This window comes from Hirundo rustica, chromosome 16 (assembly GCF_015227805.2).
Source record: "Hirundo rustica isolate bHirRus1 chromosome 16, bHirRus1.pri.v3, whole genome shotgun sequence".
NCBI classification, from domain to species: Eukaryota; Metazoa; Chordata; class Aves; order Passeriformes; family Hirundinidae; genus Hirundo; species Hirundo rustica.
In genome coordinates this window covers 9115694-9139871 of record NC_053465.1, presented here as the reverse complement: position 1 = coordinate 9139871, position 24178 = coordinate 9115694, and the positions used below count along the sequence as shown (strand labels likewise).

The following is a 24178-nucleotide window of genomic DNA, read 5'->3' as shown; positions in this document are numbered from 1 at the left end:
GGCCAGATCTTAAACTACCCACAAACGCAGCAGGATGAAGGCTCTGGCTGTGGGACTGACACCTTGCATGGACCATGGGAGAGGCTGGAAGCTTCCTGGCCGAGACTGGGGAGAGCATCTGCTGGAGCGAGTCCTTCTGTGGTCACGTCCGTGCAGGTGATCTCTTCTCTGTGGAGGAACCAGAAGGAGGTAAAGACCCAGAAATTACTCTGGCTGAGAAGGAAGAAGTCCTGTGGTGAAAAAACACAGCTCTTTGCTTAGCCTGGCCACGGGAGGGCAGAGAGAACTGGAGAGCTCATGCAGCACTGGGGAGGCTGAAAACGCCAGGTGATCCAGCAGGGACAGGCAAAACAAGAACTGGGAGCTCATCAGCCAAGCTCGGAGTAAAATCAGACCTTGCTTCTGCCCAGTGTGGAGTCCTTGCAGGGGAAAACCCTCCCTGACACCAGCCCAGAGCAGGGAGAGCTGTGCCACACGAGCCGTGGGCTGGGAGAGCTGAGCCCCAGCGCTCCCGCAGCCGGGGCAGAGCCTGATTACACCTCCCGCGGTCATTAGTCACAGATCGCAGCCCTCCTCCTCCACCATCAGCACCAGCTATCATCAGCTATTAAGCAGGCATTTCCATACAGCTGGCTAATTTGATAATGCCGCAATTATCTTGGTTTGTTAACAAGATTAAATTGCTAATTGGTTTGATTAAGCACAGAGCTCCAGGCACGGGGTGCCTCTCAGCTGGCCCTGCATAACCCTGTGGACGCTGTGCCCGGGGCAGCAGCTCCTCTGCAGAGACAAGGAAATGGCAGGAAGGGTTCACCCTCCCCAAACCTGCTGCCGGAGGCCTCCAGATCTCCCTGTGAGAGGTCCCGCTTCCTGCTCTGAGACAGCTTTGCTCATGTCACCACTGTCACCTGCCTGCTGGCCCAGGAAGGCAGGAAGAGGTGGCTTTGGGCCGGAGGATGCTCTGAGGACATCTAGTCTGTCTCAGTCCTGTGGCTTTCTGTTTTGGAGCCGTGCAAGTGAGAAATCTCTGAGGAAATGCATCAACTGTGGCTCCACCTGCAGCTGTGTCAACAAATCCTCTGCCTTCCTCTTCCCAGGCACAGGTCCCTGCCTCCTGTGCATTTCCAGCTATCACCAGCTGAGCTGAGGAGCCTGGGGAGCTTCCAGCACTGGGTTAGGCTCACCTCTGGTGAGGCAGCACCCACCTGGGAGGAGCTGGGCAGTGCACCAAAACACACAGGTCAGGATCACTGATTGTGCTGCGTGCATTGGCTGGAATCCGTAGTTTCAGGTCTCTGGTGGGGAAGAGAATTTCCCTCTCTGTTCTAGATAGGTGCCAGCAAGACAAAGGGAAAAGCAGTGAGTGCTGTGTCAGGGAGATTCTTCCCACATCATCTGTTCCCCAAGGCCAGGGCAGCCTGGAGATGAAGGTGTTCATTTTCTCTGCCTGGGGGCTCAGGACTTCTCCTGGGACAGGCCCACAGCGTCTGGTGCTGGGAATGTGGGCAAAGGCTGCACTCAGGGGCCCAGCTTTGGGTTAGAAACATCCATCATGGATGGCACATCACAGCAGCACCACTGCAGGGCAGGCTGCAGGAGTGGCTTACTCCATCTCCCCTCAAAGCAAAGGTTTTCAGGCCGGTCCCTTTTGGACAATTCCCAAAGGAAACATCCAACACTCCCCAGCATCCCAGGGGATGGAATCCAGAGTGTCTCCCCGGGGATCCATCAGCACCACAGAGCATCCTTGCTCCACACAATATTCTTTGTTCCACTCTGAGATGTACACAGGACAGAGGATGGAGAAGTCAGGTCTCACCCACAGCAGTGCAGAACATCTCTAATATTTCCTTGGAGTCTTCCCCTGCAGATGTTATGGTCTGGCTCAGAAGACTGGGTGGTTGAGGTCTGAATACAGAACAGTTTGGTGCTCAACAGTGATGTGAGACCTTCTCAAGAGACGATTCCAACCAGCTTAATAAGAATTACTACAGCTTTGACAGCCTTTGAAAGGGGAGGGTTATTTAGCTAGCCTGGCCTAGGACTGGGAATCTGTAGTCCCAGCAGGATCTCAGCAATCACATCAGTTCCAGAGGAGAAAATACCCTGGGCAGAGCAGATGCAGTCAGCAGCAGCTCTGCCCATGGTCAGGAGCTATGCATAGCCCTCCTCATTCCTGCTGAGGAGCAGCAATATCCCAGGAGGGAAAAGGAGTCAATAGCCTTCTGCTCCCCACCACAGAAGGAATAGATACACACCTCTGCAGAAAAACAAACCATCCTCACAGTTAAAGGTCAACAAATGAATGAATTCACCTGTGCTTTTGCCCGTGGGATGTTTTATACAAACCCAGCTCCTCACCTGGACCTGGACCCTCTGCAGTGGCAGGGAGAGAGCGGTCTGGGCCAGAGCTGTCTCACACCAGCTGCTGCCCTCCAGCATTTTCTTTCTGAAGACACAGGGGTGCTTTGTCTTACATGGCCAGGATACACCAGTGACCTTTCCCAGTGCCCTCCCAGTCTCAGCAGTGAGCAGCAACACAGGACACCCACAGCTCCCACCCTGCTGGGAGAGCAGAGGGGAATCCTGGAATTAGGCAGTGGAGGGAGGCAGCGTCTGCCACCAGGGCACATCTGAGAGCAGGGATGGAAGCTGTCCCTTCTGCCTGGCTCTGGCACATCACCCCAGCAGTGCACTGCCCCCAGCCCCTGCATGGCGGGGAGATCCAGAGAGGTGGGGGCGGGCAGGGCACGGAACCACGGCTGAGGGATGCCAAAGCAGCCCGTTGTGATTTCTCTCCTAAAGCGTTGCCAAAGCTCACAAGCTGCTTGTGACGAAGGCTTTCAGTCTGGCAGGGAGCAGCTCTGCCTGGCCCAGCCAAGAGGCAGCAGAGCTGTGCTGAGCTGCTTGGCTCCAGCCTCCCTCCATCCCACCAGGAATCCTCAGCAGATTGCTCTTTGCTGCAGCCTCACAAGGCTGCACACACCCAGGAAGCCGTTCAGATGCTGGCAGGACTTCCCTGAGCTGGGGAGCCAAAAGAAAGGCAAAAAAGATGAGGCACTGACAGCACCCTGTAGCTGAGGGAGATCCCTACATGCCAGCAATCCTTTTCCCCATGCAGAAAGAGAAGAAAGCAGACATATCCTTTCTCTGCAGTAAGCCACACCACATGAAGACACATGTGAGAGCTCAGCAGGAAGCTGGCAGTGGTACAGGCAGGGCAGCTGGGCCTCTTCGTGTCCCATGGCAGGCAGGGCAGCTGGGCTCCATCATCCCTGCCCTCTCTGTAGCCCCATCTCTCAGCAGGGCGCTCCCTCCACAGTCCCTCAGAGAGGCTGATGTCTGTGTTCAGGCAAGCAGCTGGGATGTTCCACAAATAACAGCTCTGGCAAAGGCTGGTGAGACACTCAGAGACTCACATGAAGCAGTCTGCAGGGAGGAAAGCAGCTCCCATAGACACCAGCCCCTGCTCATGCACCAAGCCGCAGCACAGATCCCACCTTGTGGCCCACACTCACCATCACTCCCAAATCCACCAGCACGGGAGCAAAGGTACCTGCACACCCCTCCCAAATGGGGCTGCTCACCTGCAGAGAGCCCCTCCAGCCCAAACCAGTGCCTCCCTACAGCAAAGTGTTCTGGAAGAGGAGGGCAGGCTATTTATGCTGTAGGGCAGCCCAAGGAGCTGCTCTCTCTCCCCAGCTCCAGCCATGCAGGGGAAGCCATTTCCCAGCTCCTTCAGGTCCCACCAGCGGCACTGCACGGGGGAATTCCTGTCTCTTCAGCCCCGGCTGTGCCAAGGCACACACAGCTGCTCCTTTCCCTGACATTATGTAGGTTAATAACATGCAATGTGATGGCAAGACACAGGGAACCGCAACGCGGTGTCAATATTTAGCTTTTACACATTTGGCTAATTAGGGAGCAACCTGCGATCCCCTGAGAAGGAGGCAGGGCTGCTTGGCCCCTCTCCCTCCCCTGCTGTATGTTCCCCGCTCAGATGGGATAAACGTCAGCTCCCTATTTCTGGAGTTCGCCGGTCGCAAACGGTCTGTCCCAAAATGCTGTTCCCAGGCAGTGGATGTCAGAAATCATTATACTAAATAAAGCTTCATGAATGATTCATGAGGCTGGATTTCACATTAATCAGGGAGAGGATGGGCAAAAGCGGCAGAGCGTCGCCGGCCGCCCGGTCCCGTTCCTGCACAGCCGGGCAAACGGGAAGATTTGGACCTCCAAGGCACAGAGCAGAGATACGGTACCAATCAGAGGAGCACCCTGGTCCCAGCACGATTAGAGCCTGACCCAGCAGAGACCGAAAGAGGCAGCGGACTGCTGCCCAAATACCTTTCTGCTTCAGGAGCTCCGGTGACTCGATCGTGTTAATGACCCCAGGGCTGCTGCTCCGAGCATCCCGAGATGCACGACTGCCTTCTGCAAGAGCTTGGGAATCCTGTACTGACTCCCTGGCTTTGTGCACGATGGCCTCTAAAAATAGAAAAATGCTTTCCTGAAATGGCATCAGGAGGCTCTTTCCAGGGCTCAGGCAAACGGGGCTTCTGCCTGGATGCCACGCTGCATCCCGGCAAACCAACAGGCATCTTCCTGGGACACAAATGCTACTTCTACTGCTCCAAGAGTTTGGAAAGAAGGTCCATGTGTCCTCTCTCGGTACCTGAATCTGCCTAAAAAGGCAAGCTCTGAACTCCGTCAGGATCAATGAAAGAATGAGGGGTGCCCTCAACATTGCAGCTGGTGGAGGAGGTAATGAAACGTGGGATCCCATGTGCATATTGCAGGAGCGAGTGCCTGTGTCTCCCCCAGCCATCCAGACTCAGCCAGCAAGCTCTCATCCACCTGCATCCTGCATCCTTGGCTTCTCTTCTGCTGGCTGCTCAAAGATTCCTGGTAAAAAACCTTCAAAACTACAAAAATCTAGTGACGAGCAGCCAGGATGGCTGTACAGCAGGGAAAGATCCACAGCCAGCATAGCAAACCTGGGCTCTGACATGGAGACAGCAGTGATTCTCCATGCAGCAGCAGAGGAATATCTATCAGGGGACTCAGGAGCTGTCAGACACCCCTGCTCCCCCCTGCCCTGGCTCTGCAGCCTTCCCAAGGCTGGCAGTGAGTCACAGCCACAGAACCACGGCACGGCTGATCTGCTGCCAAGGGCACCTGGGGGGCTTGCGGGGTCCCACGCCAGTCTGGTCCCCAGAGCCACCCTGCAGCCCTGGGTGTCTCATCACCATCACCCCACTCCCCAGAGCTCCAGAATCTCCAGCCCCACATCCTTCTCCTTGGGCTGAGCTGTCCTGCCCATGCTGGGATGATGTCTAAAGGAGGGAGAGGCAGAGATGGGATGGAGGAAGCCAGCAAGTCCCTGGCATCCTTCAGAGCCTCAAGACCTGAAGACACTCTGGCAGCAGAGCTCTATCACCACCCCCAGCACGGCCTGAACCTTCTGCAGAGAGCCCAAAAGATGCATCCTTGCAGAGACAGGAGAGCAGATCCTTCCCTGTGCCCAAATATCCCCAGCTGTAGCTGCTCCTGCATGTTCATCCCTGTCAGCACAGAGGCAGCTGGAGGCAGAGCTGGAATGGGAACAGGGCACTCACCCAGAGCCTCAAACCACCAGGGCACTTCCACCTGCAAAACTACCATTGTGATAATTCACCAGCAATTTTAATTTTGAAATTCTCAGCTGTGTCATCACAGCTGGGCAGAGACCGAAGAGCCCCAAACCCAGTGGCCACTCTGTCTCCGGCTCTGGTGGAGAGGCAGAGCCTCAGGGCAGGTTTGCTGCTCCTGCTTCCACCAGCACCAGGCCCTCCCCTGGGTCTGCTGTGGGATGAAATCACCTACAGATCAGATAAATCTCAGGGAAATCACCCTTTAACTTGACCCCCTTATTGCATGAAAAGGCTGATTTCCAATTTGCCTCACTGTATCATTTCTAAATACTAATTTATGAGGCATTTCCACTTGCAGTGCAGCACAGGGGCAGGTGATGGACCTCCCTGCTCCACCCAGCCTGGCCTTGCTGGCAGGAATCAGAGGCCACCCCTGGCTCCCTCCATGGCCATGGCCTTGGCTGTGCACAGCTCCCAAAAGCAAAATTCAGGGCAAGTGTCCTCACTGCATGAGCCTGCAGAGAGTCAAAGCTCAGCTGACACTCTTGGTTACTTGCATCATTCAGCCTGCAGTATTGTAAGGTTTAATTGCAATTAAAGCTGTGCTTCCATCTTCACCTGTCTCTCTCCTGGCAGGGGACCCAAGCAGTGAGCCCATGCTGCCTGTACAAGTGTGGGTATGGTGACTGGGGTTTGTGGCTTTCTCTGTGCTGGTCAGTGAAGTGTGACTGAGCTGACACCAAAGATGGGTGACAGGGAACAGCAAGTCCTGCCATGAACCTCTCCTCTGACACCATGCTGCCCTTCTGCCAGCATCCCTGCCTGAGACAGCTCCTGGCCCTGCTGGGAATGGTCTGGAGGGGGCTTGGCCTGTGGGAAGCCCTGGCCTGAAATGCTGCAACAGGTTAATTATGAACCTGGGAAGACCCTTTGCTTTTGAAGAATTCAGTTTTGGTAATGTGTCCTGGGTGTTGGAGGACAGTGAGACAACCTGGAGCAGAACCAGAGCGGATGGAGGGGATGCAGCACATGGAGGTTGCAGGTTGCTGTGGGATGGAAGTAATCCATATGCTCAAGGCATGTGGGAACTCGCCAGACAGTAAATCAGCGCTCTGAAATGTCTGACCCTACACTGCAGCATCTCCCTGCTCCCTCACTGGAGGCTCTCCATCTGCATAAAAAATAGCCACTGCTTCGGTACAACTCTCCAGATTTTCTCATGTTTCCTGTTAGAGTTTTGGAGTCCAAACACAGGTCAAGGTTTCCAGCAAGTTGAATGAATGTTCATTAATCTTTCCTGGCTCAGGCACCCAGTGAGCTCAGTAAAAGTCAAGTCCAGAAGAGTTCTGGGCTGTCAGAGGGATGGGCTGTTGCAGACCATACTGAGAGCCTGTCCCAGGCCTGCTGCAGATGGGTTCCAACAAATCACCTTTCTGCAGGGGCCTGAATATGCAGGGGTATCTCAGGGCTCCAGAGACTGAATGAAGCTGGTTAATTAATTTCCAGCACGGAGCAGACTGACACGCCCCTGTCAGCAGCATCTACAGACACTCTGTGGCTCTGGGAGGAAGATGGAGGTTGTAGGGATGGAATCCTGCGGAGTTTGTATCCACATTCTTCTCCTCCTGCTCAGAGCATGCTGCTGTCACAGCTCACTTTCTCTCCTGCCAACCCATGAACTGGCTGCAGGGAGAGGCAGGGAAACTGGGACAGTTGATGGCACAAGGATGGGAACAGCCAATGGCATGGGAAGGAAAAGCCCCAACCCCTCCGGCTGGAGCAACCCCCTCCCATAGCTCGGGTAACGAACACAGCGAGCACAGAAACCGCCAGGAAATTACGGTATTAAGGAAAGCCCATGTATTGAGTATTAAGTCTTTGCCACTGAGAAACACAAGACCAGGCTTTTGCGTCTGCCCTAATTTAGCTCTTTCCCTCTGGAAAGGACTATTTGTGAAAAGCTTTGTGCTCATGTCCCCGGCATTAATCAGCCCCTGTCAGCCGCCAGCCCCGCGGATCCCCCTGCACTCGCAGGTGCGCTGCTCTATCCCACCCTCCCACGTGGCAGGTACCCAGCGGCTCCAGCCTTTCACAACAGATATCCAAGGGGCTCAAAAGTGCCTGAAGATTTTTCTTTTAATTAGAGGAGCTCTGGAGACATGCTATATTCATATGTATTTCCTGCTATTTTTTAATTTATTGCTACATCAGCTATTAAAAAAAAAAAAAAAAAAAAGGCAAAAAAGAAGAAAAGAAGGGAGCTGCCACAAGCTGAGCGCCTTTTGGGATGAGTCACTGCAGCACTGAAATGGCTGCTGGCTTCAGACTCACCCTGCCTCTGCGATTTGCTTCCAGACTGCAGAAGAGACCACGGCGAGAGGTTTTGCCCCCCGTGCCCGCGTGGAGGATTTGCCGTGTGGGTATCGACATAACCCGCCCCGGTGTTCGGAGACCTGCCTTCCTCAGGAGAGGAAGATGGGGGGAGACAGGAAAGGAAGAGATGGCGAGGCGTTTCCAGCTGACCTGATTTTGTGCTTGTCCCCATCTCCACATCACTGCCAGTGAGCTCAGGAGTGGCAGCGGGGACACGGGGCTGGCCCGTGCCCTGGGGAGCTGCGCCTCACCAGGGCCATCGCAAACGTGGCTGTGCCAAGGAACAGCCCTTACACCTCGATTTGCTGGAAAACAGCCTTAAAATGGGAGTCTCCCTTTCCTGCCACAGCGTACCGGTGTCAGTGTGAAGGCAGGCCAACGGGCTCTGGTTGGCTCATGGCAGAGTCAGGCCTTTTGCCTCTGAATTTGTGCAGAAAAGGGAAAATTCACCTCAGGTGCCACTGATGCAACAGCCAAGTCCCCTCTGAAGGATGCCGTGATGCCAGCACAAACCTGCACGGGGCCTCTGCAACCTGGGAAGCGAAATTCCCTTCTCTGCAGTTGCTTCCAACCAGAGCCTTGAGCTGGAGCAGGAAACACGGAGGTATCTCCTCTCCATGTGTCTCCAGCCCCTTCCCAGGGTGATCCCTCCAGTCTGGGGGCGATAAGGGCAGAGCCCTGGCAGCTCTCCTCCCACTCATGATTCTGCTCCTCCACACAGCCCAGGGACACTCAGCAAACATCCTTGTACTGGGACAGCTGATTTTGGGGGGACAGGGCTGAGGTCTACTCTGTAGTAGAGCATAAACAGGGCTTTGGTGCAGACACGAAGTGCCAGATGGAGTGGGTGCCCTTGCAGCGCCAGGCACAGCTCCTTCCCTGAAAAATGGCTGGATGAGAACTATTTTCAGAAGGGAAAAGAAAATTCACCCTGATCACCATATGTCAGTGACAGGCAGAGAAAACCCCACGTGGGAGCCAGCCCTCCTCCCACCCCGTGGGCTGCACCCCGCTGGGGCTGAGCACCCACCATCAGCCAGGCTCGCAGCTGCCTGGAGCAGACAAGGATGGGCATGTTTATCTTGCGGCTTCCAGGGATCCTCAGCCATCTCTAATTGCCATAAAAATAAATGCTTTTTGCTTCATATCACAGAACAGAGGAATTTCCCTCTTTTTTTTTTTTTCTCTTTTTTTTTTCCTTCTTTTTTCTGAGGCCTCCCTCAAAGTCATCCCTTCCCCCCTCCCTCCGCTGCTTCCTTGCCATGTAAACAAGCACAGGCACACACAGTCTGACACATCACACACATGGAGACACGCTGATGGCCCTGCAGCGGCCAGCACTGCCTGGCACGGGGACAGGACTGGCAGCACACGCGGGAGGCGGGCGTGCGGGCAGGGGGAAGGATGCTCGCCACCAAAAAGAGCTCTCAGTCCTCCTCGTGCGAGCCTGGAGAAGGTTGAGAGTCCTCAGGCTCCAGCCCCTCGGACTGCAAATCAGCCAGGCGGTGGAAGGGATGCAGAGGGTGCTGTGAAGTCTCGCCCCGTGCGAGCCGCCTGACAGACACAGCTGCTCTGCACTGGCTGCCAGAGCAATGAGCCATCGCTGCGGGGACACGCAGCCCCGGCCGTCACCCTGGGAGGGTCCCTCTCCCATCCTCTCCTTCCCATCCCTCTGCTCCAGCAGCTGATTCCGGGGGGAGCTGGTGCGCTTGCCGTGCTCCCCGGGCTGGCTGGGGATGGCCTCGGGCGGCGGCGGCAGCTCGCTGACCTGAAACCCGGCGTGTGCCATGCCCGGGACTCGCTGCCTTCACCCACCCCCCAATGAGCCTTTAAAGAGACACCGAGGAGCTCGGCAAGCCAGGGGAGCGCTTCCCCGCGGGGCTGCCCCGGTGCCCTGCACGCTCCCAGCTCCACGGAGCAAGATGGAGATGGATCGCATGGACGGCGTCTGCGAGGGCAGGGGTGCATCGTGTGCCCGGCGGCTGCCGGGGCCCTGCTAGGCCTGAACGGGCTCGGCTCGGCTCGGCTCGGCTCTCCCAGCTCAGCCGCAAGGGCAGCGGTTGCCGCCCGGGCAGCTTCGCAAAGAGCTGGGGTAGCCCGGGGCCGGGTGAGAAGGGTTCCCCCAACGCGGCTGCCACAGCCATCCTGTGAGCTCCCCCGCCTTCCGAGGGACTTCCAGCAGGTAAGACTTGAGGAAAGCCAGGGGTACCCTCGCCTGGTGCAGATTCCCGGCTGTGGCGGTGCCGTGGCAGGGGACACCGCCCGCCTCGCACGGAGCCGTGCCGACCTGTCAGCCGGCTTCGCCAAAATCCGGTCGCTGGTCTCGTCCGGTGGGTTCTCCCCGGGCATCCTTAGCCCTGTCCGCTGTACAGAGCTCGGGAGGGGCTGCTGGGAGGCGGAGGCAGCCAGGAACCGGGTACCGGCGCTCTGGAACCGGGAACAGGGAACCGGGGTCTCCCCGGCTGCTCCCGCGGCGCGGGCGGGCGGGGGGCGGCACCGGGAAGGGCGGCGGGCGGGACCCCCGGCCCCGCGGAGCTTGAGCCGCCGCCGGCTCCGCAGGGCTCGCTGCGGCGGGGGCGGCGCCGAGGCAGGTGAGCGGCGGCGCGGGGCCGGGCTCCGCCACCGGGGTGCTGCGGGCACCGGCAGCGCGGGGACCGCGGCACCGGCACCCGGGGCGGGCGGGGACCAGGGCAGCGGCGTCCCGGGGCGGGGTGGGGACCCGCGGCGTCGGCGTCCCGGGGCGTTGCAGGCACCGACATCCCGGGGACCCGCGGCATCGGCGTCCCGGGGCGCGGCGAGGACCTTAAGATCGGTAACGCGGGGACCGGGACACCGGCAACCCGGGTACCCGGGGTACGACCCCCGGGCGTTGCAGAGATCGGCGCCCTGGGGTGCGCCGGGGCATCGGCGTCCCGGGGTGAGAGGGCAACCGGAGCAGCGGCATGCAGGGATGAGCGGGGAAGCGAGGCACCGACATCCCGGGGTAAGCGGGGAGCCGCCGTGCCAGGATCCACACCCCGGGGTGCTGCTGGGTGCCGGGGCGCGGGGACACTCCTCCCCGTCCCTCTGCGGGCGAGTGTAGGGGAGTCCCTGGCCCCGGAGCCTGCCCCCCCCGGGGGCTGCATTCCCCCTCCCCTGGGAACGGAGCACGGAGGTTCCTCTGGAGAGCTGTGCGCGCACAGCCTGGGACCCGGGAGTGGAGGCTGTTGGTCATCGCCCTCTCCTGCGCCCGAGGCGAGCAGGGAGTCCCCCGTCATCTCCATCTCCGGCCCCGGGCATTTTGGTGGCCTCTCAGCGTACAGCAGCAGCTTGTGCTCTGCCTGCAGGGAGCAGCCAGTAGCGGGAATCCCCCTTCCATTCTCCCCGCTGCCCGCCTGGCAAACCCCGCACCGCCCGAGGCAGGGCTTGGTCCTGAGCATCTTCGAGCCGACGAGCGCAGAGACTCTCAGCGATGGGGATGGGGCACTGCAGGGGCAATTTTGGATGACCAGAAAGCAGATATCACCCCAGTCCTGTCCCAGCATATGGGGACACCACCCTGCAGGAGCTGGGATGCCGCCCAGCCCCACTGGCCCCCTCTGGCACTCATCAGGGGACCCCCAGTCGTACTCCAGTGCCATGGATCTCTTGCACTGGATCTCCTCGGTGGTTTGCAGCCATCGCCCCTGCACACCTGGGACGTGCACGGTCACAAGCCCCGGGTGACAGGGCATTTAGGTCTAGGCTACAGGCAAAGGATAAGAGGTTCCTCCTCCTCCTCTACGCATTTCTAATGGCTCCTTTGAGACAAGCCACACGACTCCCTGCTGGGAAGCCTCGCTGAGCTGTAAGTACAGGGGTTTTTATTTGGACTGTTAATCTGAATCCATTGTACCTGGTTGGGAAAGACCCTGTGTGCGATGCTCCCTGCACTTGCTGCATCCTCACTTGAATGTCTATTAGCACCTTCCTTCCCACTCCCTTGAGTTCCCTCTGCCAGGTAGAATAAATATACATAACTTCCATTGGAAGCCTTTGAGAAAAAAAAAAAAAATGTTGTCAAGGGAAACTCTTCTAGCATTTCTTATAGACATACTTGATCTGTTTTATATTTTATTTTTGCTGTCATAAATGCATATATCAGGGATTTTTTTTTTTTGCTCCACAAGATAGATATTAATTTGAACGCCCAACACCCAGCTCACACTGGGCTTGTGTAATTCTGACGGTTGTCTCAAAATAGCTTACAATATATTTCAGCATTTGTCAGAAAGAGACTGGCTTTATCTGTTCCTCTTTTCCAATAATTCATGGAAATTTTGGGTCAACTAAAGGAAAATTTTGCAAATTCACTATAAGCCAGACAGACACATTTGTATTCTCTGCCCGTCATGCTTTTAAATAAAAATCACCCAAGCTTCCCAAAGTAAGCTTCTGTTTCCCAGCTGATACTCCTGCAATTGTGAATGAGGTGCATGCTTTGGTGGTCCAGCAGGGGAGATCGCACTGGGTCCCAGTTCAAAGCCCAGTTTTGTTCTAAAGCTGAGCTTAGCTGCTTGTGAAACAAATAGGCGAGAGAGTTATAAAAGTATTAATTGCTGCTTTAGCTTCCTAGATGAAAGCTGTATGTGGGCAGAAATAATTTGGTCTATTCATAAGGGAAGATCAGAAAGGAACATCTCTGGCAGTTCGTGACCCTTCTCCTCGTTCTGCTTCCAGTGCAGGAGGGATGGAGGGATTTCCCTGGCGTACAAAGCTTGCAGGGTCCTGACATCACCTTTTAATTTTGAGCTGGGAGAGAGGTAGGAGCCTTCTCCCTTCAGGCTGTCAGGGTTTGGCACGTCTCACCCAGAGCGCCAGCCGTGCACTGGGGATGATCTGTCTGAGCTGGAGCAATGCTTCAGGCTTGTCCTGCCATCCTGGGCTGTCCTGTGCCCCGGCTCAGCCCTCAAACCACCTTGCCTTTGATTTTAGTGGCATTTGGCCTGACCTTTCAGAGAGGCTGCTCTATAGGGAGGGTGTAGAGAGAGTCTGAGGTTGGTTTTGGGATAAGCTGGATCCCACAGATGCACCTTCAGGGCCCCCCATCTGTGTGTGTGCTTATAGCCTGAATGCATGAGCATCCTTCTGGAAGAAACCTGGATTAGTCATCCCTACCCCACAGATGGGCTGTGTGATGTCTTCTCTGGAAAAGCTAATCTGACACTGAAATCCCAATTTATCCCTGAAAGAAGTGTTTACACCCCTTCTTCTCCCTAGCTTTTGGCTTAAGCATTAAAAAAATGGATCCTTCTCCTTCTTCCCTCCCCCTTGGAAGGCAAGACAACGAGTCCATTAAAGCTCTGAGGTCTGTCACCAGCTGGTGTAACGGGTGCGCTGGTTGTGGCGCAAAGCCGTGTCTTTAAGGAGCCCTGGCCAGGAGATGCAGTGGAGTTCTCAGACGCCTTTGCCAGGCTGTTTCACACAAATCTGGCATTTCCTGCACCCACAGCCCTGCTCAGTGTTAAAAACACCTCGGGGCCGGGGCTTTCCCGTGGCTCCATTACCTGTTCCTCTGCAGCTCTGTTCTGACCTACAGATTTAGGTGTGACCGTGTCCCCCAGGTCTCTCCCAGTCTGACAAACCTTTTACACCGAGTTTCTCAGACTAGAAAGCAGGTAGAGCCCTGGTGTTTGCCCCACAGATCCTATGGGATGGATGACAAGGAAGAAGAGGTTGCAGTGGGGTACACGGGACTCCCCAGGGTGGAGGGACCCAGCTCGTGTCACTGACCTGGCCGTGCTGTGGGAGCAGGCTGTTCTGTGTGGGGTCTGCAGGCACCTCCCCATCGCCGCAGGGGCTGCAGCCTTTTCTCATTTGGCTCCTGCTCCCTGTCTGTGCCCTCTGTCCCTGCACCTCCTAAAAGCTTGGAAAATTCTGTGGGTGACAAGACAGGAAAAAAAGTAATTCCTCAACCAAGAGGGCAAAGCAGTGTCCCTCAAACCCCTCCACTCTGTGTCAGGAGCAGGGGGATCCCATGAGTACAGGGCTGCTCCATGTGTCCCCTGGTTGTTCTGATGAATAAGGTAGGTGGAAAATTCTGATTTCAAGGTGGTGCATACAGATCACAATGCTTTTTATTTGCCTTTTTGCTCTAAATTTCTGGTCAAGACAGGTAAATGCATCTGAAGGTGTGGGAATGCTTCCCTTTCTTTGATGCTTTAACTCATTAGAAAATAGAATTTCTGCTGCACGAAAAAGCCTGGCTCCCTGAAACTTATAAATTCCTAAAACACAATAGAAATCAAAACTCCGTGTTTTTATTTTCCCATTGACATTCAGTCATCAATGATTCTGAATCATGTTTTTGTTATGTTTCAACATAACCAAAATAATCTTAATATTTTACATGGTAGAACACACAAGAGGAAACAAAACAGGCAGATGAATCGTTTTGACACTTCTTCCTCTCAAATTCTTCCTAAAATCAACACCTTCTGTGATAATACTTTGATTTTGGCAAAACTGTGCTGCTGGAAAGATTGCACCATCTAAGGACTTTTGGACCAGGTCTAATTAGCAGCGTAGGTAGTGGGGCTACAAAGCACTTTGGCAGAATCACAGCAGTGGTGATTTGACAAGATCTAATTTTCCTCCGGGAGACTCTTTGGGGAATAAATCTTCTCTTCAGTGACTAATTACCTGTTTGAAGAAGGAGAGCCCCACGGGTGAGGTGCTGGAGGTGCATTAAACTGCCCTCCTTAGGCCATTGACAGCCTGCAAAGGGAGAAACTTTAGGAGGTAAAAAAGCAAGGAAAATTTCACATGGAAAAATCATTGGCTTTTCTTTTTTTAGCTTCCATACCACAGGAGAATGATGGTCTAAAGCCATTTCTCTCCCCCTCTCTCTCTTCGGTCCTCACTTCTCAAAACACAAACATCTCTCCCCATGCCCCAGGGTGCTTCTGGCCCCACCTCACCCAGGAGCACCCCGATCTGGGGGAGCCCTGCATCCCCTCCAGCCCCGCTGTCTCATCCACAGGTGGAACCCGCTCCTGCTCTGCTGATCATGGTCAACAAGACCTTAAATTACTGGGGTCCCAGTTTTGAGGAGGACGTTATCAACATCAACGTGGGGGGTCTGAGGAGGCGGCTGAGCTCCAGCGCCCTCTCCAAGTTCCCCGACACGCGCCTGGGACGGCTGCTGTCCTGCGACTCCGAGGAGTCCATCCTGCAGCTCTGCGATGACTACGACGTGAGCGCCAGGGAGTTCTACTTCGACCGAAACCCCGGCTTCTTCCTCTACGTCCTCCACTTCTACCAGACGGGCAAGCTGCACGTCATGGAGGAGCTGTGCGTCTTCTCCTTCTGCCAGGAGATCGAGTACTGGGGCATCAATGAATTCTTCCTGGACTCCTGCTGCAGCTACCGCTACCACGAGCGCAAGCTGGAGAGCCGGCACCACAACTGGGACGAGGAGAGCGAGGTGAGCAGCGTGGACACGTCCCCCGATGAGATCTCCGACATCAACCACGACCTGCTGCGCTACAGCACCCTGCGCTGCGGCAACGTGCGCAAGCGCCTCTGGCTCACCATGGAGAACCCCGGCTACTCCATCCCCAGCAAACTCTTCAGCTTCGTGTCCATCAGCGTGGTGCTGGTGTCCATAGCTACCATGTGCATCCACAGCATGCCCGAGTACCAGGAGGTGGATGAGAACGGCAATGTGCTCGATGAACCCATCCTGCACAAGCTGGAGTATTTCTGCATCTCCTGGTTCACCTTCGAAGTGTCCTCCCGCCTCCTGCTCTCACCCAACCCCAGGAAGTTCTTCAAGCACCCGCTGAACCTGATTGACATTGTCTCAGTGTTGCCCTTCTACTTCACCCTCCTGGTGGACGTGACCATGGGCAGTGACTCGGAGCTGGGCAACCTGGGCAAGGTGGTGCAGGTGTTTCGGCTCATGAGGATATTCCGGGTGCTGAAGCTGGCTCGGCACTCCACTGGACTGAGGTCACTGGGGGCCACCTTGAAGGTAAACTGTCTCTTTATGTCCTTATCTACTCCTTTAGGGCAAGGAGGAGACCTCTGGCGTGGCTGTGGGATGTGGAAGACCCTATTTGCAGTGCGCTCCCAGCTCTGGGTGGTGCCCGGCGAGCTGGCTCACGTGGTGGGTTGAGCTGCTGGTGGTCTGCTGAAGCAGACGAGTGTGAGGAGCACTGACTGCATGAGTGCTCTGTGCACAGAGCACAAATCCATCCACCACTGGTGCTTCCAGGGTCTCAGCCAGCCCACTGTGGTATGAAAGCCTCATTGCACAGCACTGGAGCAGACTCAGCCATGCATGGGTGCGTGGGCATGTCCCACCAGAAGTGAGTCAGTGCCTGGTAGGGCTGAGAGTGACCTGCTGAGCAGGTAGCAGGCCAGCCAGCAGCTGCTGAGTCTGCCAGCACTGGTGTGTATGGCTCAGGGCTGCTCCTGTCCCCGTTCTGGGAAAAGAGGAGCCCTCCTAGGGCATGCTGCCAGCTGACCAGAGACCAGTGTCCAACCCCTGGTGTCTGCCCATTTAGGGAAACATGGAAATCCTGCTCCAGCTGAGTTGATACTTGAATGCTTCAGGATACAGTGAGGTAGGGAATGGCACAAAGCAGCCATAGAAAAGCAAAGGGTGAGTTGCATGGCCTGGACCCAGCCCCAGGCAGGGTCTATGCCCTCAGCAGAGCCTGGGTTGCCAGCAGCTGCCCCTCAGTGTGATGGAAAACTTGGCATGCAGGGCTGGAGGAGGCTGGTCCCAGGACCACATGGTCCTCGGGAGGAAGGTCTGGAGGAGGAAAGACTGACGTGTGGAGGACTGGGATTCAGGTAGGCCTAGAAGTGGAGGTTTGGTGAGAGGGTCCACATCCCCCATAACATGCCCCAAGGCTGTGTTTCTCCAGACCCCCACTCACAGTACCCCTGGCCTCTCCCGACAGAACAAGCGCAACTTGAAATCTGTCATGCAGTCCTCACTGTCCCCATGCTGCAGCCAGACCTGCATCACTGCAGCTCAGTGGTGAAGCAGGACCAGCTTCCACACCCAGTGTGGTGCTGCTCACCCCCACCATCTCAGCCCTGCACCTCCATTCTGCTGAGGGCTGTGTTCCTGAATCTGGGGAGAAGGAAACTCACCTCCTGTGCTTACACAGAAAATCCAGCCTGGTTCTTGGTGATTGCATCAATAGGAATCCTAAAGCTGATCCTTGAGCCTGCTAAGACTCAGAGTGACACAAGCTCCCAATGCCCCACCACACACGAGGCTCATGCTGGGCACAGGGGGATGATCACCAGGGAAAGCACTGCCCCTTCCTGGGGCAAATGCACAAATATCCCTGTGCTTTCCCCACTTCAAACAACTGGAGTGTCACAGCAATGGCCAAGGAAGCAATCTGTAAGAGACTGAAACTCAACCTAAGGGCCACTCTGCTCCCACTCAGTGCCTGGCATGGGAGGGAGCTGCAGCTCCTGATGCTGCTCTCTCTGAAGGGCCATGACAGGGATGAGCAGCTGGGGACACCCTGTTTTCACTGCTGCAGCAGTGACAGGGCTGGCATGGGGTGTACTGGCATCGGCAGATCTCGGCTGCTGGGGTTGGACCCATTCCCATGGCTGAGTCATGGAGAAAAGCAACCATTGAGTGTGAATGGAGGTGAGGATGGGCAGCAGGAAAGGTCTTCTGCCAGCTTCGGCCGTGAAGCAGGATCAGCCCTGCCCAGAACTAATCTTGCAGAGCCCACAGAGCATCAAAATATTCCTGGCACCCTCAAAACCTGAGAGTCTGGGGTGGATTGTTTGAAATGAAGACGCCTGAAGTCCTATCTGCATCGTACTTACTTCTGAACGCTCACCTTGAAAGAGCACTGACAAGTGACAGACCCAGGTAACACTGCTGGTGAAATTTAAATGGACTTGCACACGTGGAAAGGGCTCCCTAAGTCCTGCTGGTGCTCCCTCCGAGCATGAACACCTTTCAGCAGACAGGCACTGATGGACTCGTGCATGTTACTAAGCAGCAAAGGAGATCTGGAGAGCCAGCAGTGTCCCAGCTCCGGCTTCTGACGAGCGGCTGATTCACCCAGTGACGTGCTGGGAAGTGCCTCTTCCTGGGGACTCCGTAGCCAGCTCTAAATGGGGATGAGCAAAGACACAGATCTGATGCAGCAGCTTGGCATTGTGATTTAGTGGGCACATAAATTACGACGTCTTGTTAATCATAATTTACTTCCTATTGCGAGCGCAGAAAGCAGGGGCAGAGCGGTGCAGGCTGTTAACAGCCAGGAAGTGGGAGCGATGGCTCTGGCAAGCTGAGTGATTGTTCCCCTGCCATGGAAGTGCTAGCAGAGGGAATTCTGCCATTTGTGCATCGTAAACCCTGAACGGCGCTCGGATTGCTCGGGGCCTGATCCACAGCATGTTTAATTTGAGGAGAGGCTTCCTACACATCTCTGCTCTCCCTCCCCGCCATGCCCCACATCCATTGCCACTGCAGCTCTGTGGGTGTGGGTTTGGATCCCCTCTCCTGCTGGCAGTCCATAGATGTTTGTTCCTGTGTAATTCCAGCACAAACAGGGGTCTTCAGGAGTTGCTGTCTGTCCCCTCAGGGGCCTAAATATGTAAAGAGGTTGGAACTGCACATCACATGTCACCCTGCTGTCACTGCCATGGGCCATCTCTGCTCGGGCTCCACACCGGTGCTTCTGGCAAGACTCAAGGGGGGCTCTTCCATTCCCATTGTCTTCTGCTGCATTGGAGGAAAGATGTGCATTTGGAAGTGGAGGCTGCTGCTTGGGGGCTTTTTGCTGGAGTCTTTTATTACCTAGCATTGTCTCCCCCAAATCTGGCTATTTGCTAAGCCTGCAACCCACCCAAATCCTGGTTAAAACTGCATCCCACCCAAACCCTATCCAAGCCTGCATCCCACCCGATCCTTGGCTAAACCTGCATTCCATCTGAACCCTGGCTAAGCCTGCATCCCACGCAAACCATGGCTAAAACTGCATCCCAGCCAAACCCCAGCTGCAGCTGCCTCCCCCCTCAATCAATGAGCAAAGCAGAAGTTTTGCAGATAAAGGGCTGCAAATAGGTGGCAGCCAGGGCCTGAGGCTCAGCTGGGAGATTTCTGGAGCCTTCCCTGTGCTGCAAACCCTGACCCTGCTTGTAAATTGAAGCGGCAGGAGATATGGAGCTGCTTGGCTTCCTCTTTGCCTCCCCCCTCCAACACATCCCAGGGCCAGAACCGATACTCTTTTAAAAATGTATGAGGTTATTTGGTGCTGCTGGTCCCCAGCTGGGATGTACAAACCTGCTGTTAACTTCCAGCCAGGAGCAGGTCCTTCTTAGCCAGGTGATACACCCTTGGATCTGAGCTGCTTGTCCTCCTCGAGGAGCTCCCCTGGCACTGCTATAAGGCATTTGCAGCCACAGGTGAGGGAGGAGAAAGGGAGGAGAAGGAGGAAGGGGAGGAAGGGGAGTTTATTTGGTATTACTGGCATTAGCTGAGCAGCTTTTGCCAGCTGTCTAAGCAAAGTCTCCTCATTCCCTGCCATGAATCCACCTCCTTTAAGTCTCATCCTGACCACAGAAGCCGTTTCCCACATCTGCTGCTGTTTGCTTTGCTCAAATGTTATTTCCTTTAGCCATTATGTGGTCTCCAATAAAGCATTCTCTGCTTGTTAGGAGACTGGGAAAAAATCCCCACAATCAAAGCTCTGCTTTCTTTTCCCCAGAAAGATGAAGAGCAAGCTGGCAGGTCAGCGGGCAGAAACATCCAAAAAATTCGCTTGTGGATGTCAAAAAGTGATTGGAGAAGCCATGCTGGGAGGATAGTGGTGGCAGTGTGACCCCTGCCAGTCCCTTCCTGGCATGACTGCTGCCTTGTCCTCCAGCTGCCCGCTGCCTTTTCCCCCTGGATGCCTGGCACAGGTTTATACTTTGTTCAAATATTACAAATATACAAACAAAGATTGCAGCACAAAGGTTTTAGGTTGAAACCAGAGAAAGGATTTCGTCAAGGAGCATCGGGTACCACTGCCATCAGAGCTGGGTGTCCCACGGCTCTGTTCCCACCAAGGCTCCCAGATCCCGTGGGCTGTATCTCTTCAAGCTGGGGCTTGCAGCACCTGTAGGTGAGACCAGCCCATGCTGACACTGGATGGGTGCCTGGACTGCCCTGGTGACCAGGGATGATTGGTTTCGTGTCAGCTCTGATGTGATGTTTCTACACGTGCGTAAAAAAGGGTTTCATGAATGCTGAGCGGTGGTGTTGGGGTACAGCAGGGAACCTGGGGCTCAGGTGTCCCCGGGGAGCCTGGGCTGAGACCTGGGTAAGAGCTGAGCTGAGCCTGCAGCAGAGACCACGTCCTCCCTGCGAGCAGTGCCAGCGACTCAGGAAGGTACAAATTGCTTCTTTTAGTGGCTGCCTATTAGGTGGTTTCTGGGGACCTGCCAAGATAAAAGGAAAATGTGCTAAATACTGTTAGCTGAGATCAGGCCACAGTGAGTGCTGGAGGCAGGGGAGCAGCTCTGCCGGGGATGCCTGGCTGGGGAGCACAGATCTCTCTTCCCTCCCAGCACTCATAGGCTGGTGGAGTGCAGAGAGGCAGCTGGGGGTGCCAGGAATGATTCCTGGATGCACCACTTGCTCCAGATGTGAGTCGCCCGTGCCAGCGCCACCCCTGGAGCGGGACATCCCGCAGCAGAGGCGGACGGAGGCACTGAGATCCCTGTGGAGGTGTGCAGGCAGTCAGTGCAGGGCTGTGTTTGCACTGCGGGAGCTCCGTGTGCTGCTCAGTGGCCCCCGCTGACCGAGGCTCTGCTTTCCCTTCCAGCACAGCTACCGGGAGGTGGGGATCCTGCTGCTCTACCTGGCCGTGGGGGTCTCTGTCTTCTCTGGAGTGGCCTACACTGCCGAGAAGGAGGAAGACGTCGGCTTCGACACCATCCCGGCCTGCTGGTGGTGGGGCACGGTCAGCATGACCACGGTGGGCTACGGCGACGTGGTGCCCGTCACCGTAGCAGGGAAGCTGGCGGCCTCGGGCTGCATCCTGGGGGGCATCCTGGTCGTGGCGCTGCCCATCACCATCATCTTCAACAAGTTCTCCCACTTCTACCGCAAGCAGAAGGCGCTGGAGGCGGCCGTGAGGAACAGCGGGAAGAAGGACCCTGAGGAGAGGGGCAGCACCTCCAGCCGCGACCCAGACTCGGAGGCTCTGAGCGAGACCTCCCTGGACAGGGGCAGCCCCGAGCGCCGCGGTCTGACCCCCGGTGCCCATCCCAGCCCCTGACCCCTGCGCTGCGGCCCTGGGCCACGTGGGACCTGCCTGCTCACGGTGAGCACAGCACCGCATCACCCCTGCCCTGCGAAGGACAGGAGGGGTCGGAGGAGATGCCCAGCGGGTGCTGGCTGCTTCCAGACCCTGCGCCTGCCTGGACGTGTCTCAGCCTTCACCTTGTTCACCCGTGGCCGCAAAGGGAGGTTGTGGTGCTGGATACAGCTCTGCCAGAAAGGGAGGCAGAAAATAAGAAATACAGGTGACCCCCGATCAGATGTGCCGAGAGGGATTTTCCTCTGCCATAAGGTTTTGTGCTGTCCAGGGTGAGGTTAAATAGCTCAAGGATGAGGCAGCCCTCAAGCAGGCTGGCAGCCCTTACAGATCCTGTGCCAGGCCGACATCTCCAGCCCCAGCCTTGTCCTACCCCCGGCTGGAAACAGCCTCAAACGGCTCAACTGCCCCCCCAGGCATAAAGGAAAGGGAATGAGTCTGTACGGGAGGAGAGGCAGTGTCCAGCTCAGGGTGAGCCCCATGGTCCCCAGCCCTGCAGTGGGATCGACTGAACCTCACCTTGCCACTGCAGTCGGATTTCTCTGCTCTCCTGCACCGCCACTGCTGGGACCCCCAGGGATCAGTGTCCACTTGGGGGAGGGACAGCAGCTGGGGATGAGCAGGCAAAAGGAACACTGTCCCCTGGGGCAGCAGCAGTCAAAGGGGTCAAGCTGGGGGAACTGAGGAGCCAATCCCAGTGGGGCTGTCCCCTAAGCCCTGGTCTCCCTCGCCACAGCCCCTAGCCTGGCTTAATCCTGCCTCTTCCCTCCCTGTGTCAGGACCAGGCAGGGGCAGGAGGGCTGTGAGGAGGGGGTCACACTGCCCCGGGTGTCCCCACAGGGGGCTGAGCTCCCCGGGTGCCGCTGCACTCACCTTCCCTCTGCAGGGAGAGCTGGGGCAGAGGGGACCTGGCACCCCTTTTGTCACAGCCTGGAACACCAAACCCCCCTCCTGCCTGGACCCCCAGCCCACCTGAGCACTTCTGGGGCTGCTCCCAGCACAGCATTAATTCCCTACAGAGTTTTTCCTTGCCCTCCCAGCCCCTGTTCTCTGTTTGGAAATCGTGCAGCTCCGTTGCACGCAGAGGAGCGCACCCAGCAACGCCCGTTTCGAGCAGGAGAAACGTGCATCCAGCAATCCCACCTCAAACTCGTGCTGAAGGCTGCAGCATGAGCCCAGGTACCTGGATCACGGCTTTGCTGCTCGTTGTCCTGGCTGGGTTCCAGCACAGCTGCAGTTGCCTGGGCTGGCTCTGCTGGCCATGGCAAGGAAAGCCAAGCCACCACTGGTGCAGGTCCAACCTTCCCAAACCCAGTGGGACGCAGGGAGGGTGCCCAAGGAACGGCGCTGTGGGATGGGCGGGTGCTCACGCTTCTGGCATCATCAAGTCTTCCAGTACCAACAGCTCATGGTCTGCTCCGTGCTTATTCCTGCTGGGAGCTGGGACTGGAGAGCAGCACCCTCTGCTCCAACCAGCTCCTGCTGCACTTTTACTTGAATACAGGAAGGAGTTTCCCCTTCTCAACATAAATATTCCAGTAGCAAAATGTATTCAAATGTGAAGAGTAAATTACATCTATTAATCAAGAAGCATTATGCAAATAATTAGGAGCATGTAAATTAATTTTCTATCTATGCATGGGATGCATACTGTATATTTTATTAAAGATCTCAATGACCTGCTGTGGGTGCTGGTTCCTGTTTTGTCTCAGCTGGATGTGCTCATGTGGCCCACGGGCTGGGCCAGGGCCGGGTCGAGGTGAGCAGGAGCAGCCAAGCTGCTCCCACAGTGCTGCAGGTCCCTGTCAGCCAGCTCCAGCCCCACCTTGGAGCTCAGCGGAGTTCCCACCTCACCCCTGCTCCGGATGGTGTGCTGACAGCTACTCCTCGTGCCTGCACCACTGCTGTCAGCCTGGCTGGAGCAGTTTGAACAGCCCACCTTCCTGAGGCTCAGTGAACGAGGTATTCACGGGGTGTTGAGGGAATGGGTTGGAGCTGGTGGGCTCTGGGAAAAGCCTCTCAGGGAGCCAGGCATCACAGCTGGGAAGGAGGAAATCCTGATGCTGTGTGTGGCCTCTCTGAGGCTCTGGAATGAGGGGGTGTCTCTAGGCTGCTGCTCTGCAGGGGCTGGCTGGGGAGGGCACGACTTAGCGCTGCTTTCCCATTAAAAAAATGAAAAATGCACATGCTGCTAATCGTTCCAAGGCAAAACCTCCCCCACCTTGGGGGCTATTAGCAAGGCAGGATGTGCTGTGAGCCCCTCTGCCCCACGGCAAAGGCACATCAGAGGGGGCTGGAGCACGAGAGCTCCAAGCTGGGGTTCGGGAAAGCCACGGAGGATGTTTTCTTTTTTTAGCCTCCTGCTCTCTGTGAAGACATTAGGATTTGTATGGCTCTGAGCAAGTGCACTAGGAGAATCCTCCCACTGCTGTGCAGGCAGATCTGGCAGAGCTGGAGCTGTGCAGAGCAGGGAAGAGCTGGGTGCAGGAAGGTGCCCAGCAGCAGAGTGGGTGAGCACAGCCCACGCTCCCCAGTGCGACACGGCTGTGCAGCACCGGGCTGCAAGGACGGGCCTGACTTACTATTCTAAGGCAAGTAGGAAACTCATGTTCTTGTGCTAATCCCTAATCAGTTCTCCTGAGTGGCTGCATTTTCATCTGATACAGTGGGTAAATCAATTACACACTTTATCAGGTTATTCCTGCAAAGCTGCTTTCCACATTCACCAAATGATTGACTAAAGCATGACTCTCCTGCCTCCAGGGAATGGTGATTAAGGAGTGACCTAATTAAGCTATTTAATACAGCTGAGAATTAGACAACTCTGCTCAAAGAGACAAAGTAAACTTCATTACC

General features: G+C 56.0%; 1 protein-coding gene across 4 annotated transcripts; it reads left to right on the top strand.

The window, feature by feature from the left end:
- The first annotated feature begins 9437 nt into the window (after window positions 1-9437).
- On the top strand, window positions 9438-23005 carry KCNS1 (potassium voltage-gated channel modifier subfamily S member 1). Of its 4 annotated transcripts, XM_040080376.2 has the most exons (4): window positions 10784-10989; window positions 11333-11832; window positions 15007-15999; window positions 20828-23005. In XM_040080376.2, the coding sequence occupies exons 3-4, from the start codon at window positions 15034-15036 to the stop codon at window positions 21281-21283; spliced, it is 1422 nt and encodes a 473-aa protein (XP_039936310.1). In that variant the 5' UTR covers window positions 10784-10989; window positions 11333-11832; window positions 15007-15033; the 3' UTR covers window positions 21284-23005. The 4 variants fall into 4 exon arrangements, with proteins under 4 accessions (XP_039936311.1, XP_039936308.1, XP_039936310.1 ...); XM_040080377.1 differs by lacking the exons at window positions 10784-10989; window positions 11333-11832 and adding an exon at window positions 9438-10188; XM_040080374.2 differs by lacking the exon at window positions 11333-11832 and having other exon boundaries at window positions 10783-10989.
- The last annotated feature ends 1173 nt before the right edge of the window (window positions 23006-24178 follow it).

What these genes read in the sequence shown, in the direction of transcription:
- KCNS1 (XM_040080374.2), top strand. Translation starts at nt 10,957, where the DNA reads ATGAGCGGGGAAGCGAGGCACCGACATCCCGGG. An exon ending in CGAGGCACCGACATCCCGGG is followed by an intron (nt 10,990 to 15,006) that starts GTAAGCGGGGAG and finishes TCTCATCCACAG; the next exon opens with GTGGAACCCGCTCCTGCTCT. An exon ending in CACTGGGGGCCACCTTGAAG is followed by an intron (nt 16,000 to 20,827) that starts GTAAACTGTCTC and finishes TTTCCCTTCCAG; the next exon opens with CACAGCTACCGGGAGGTGGG.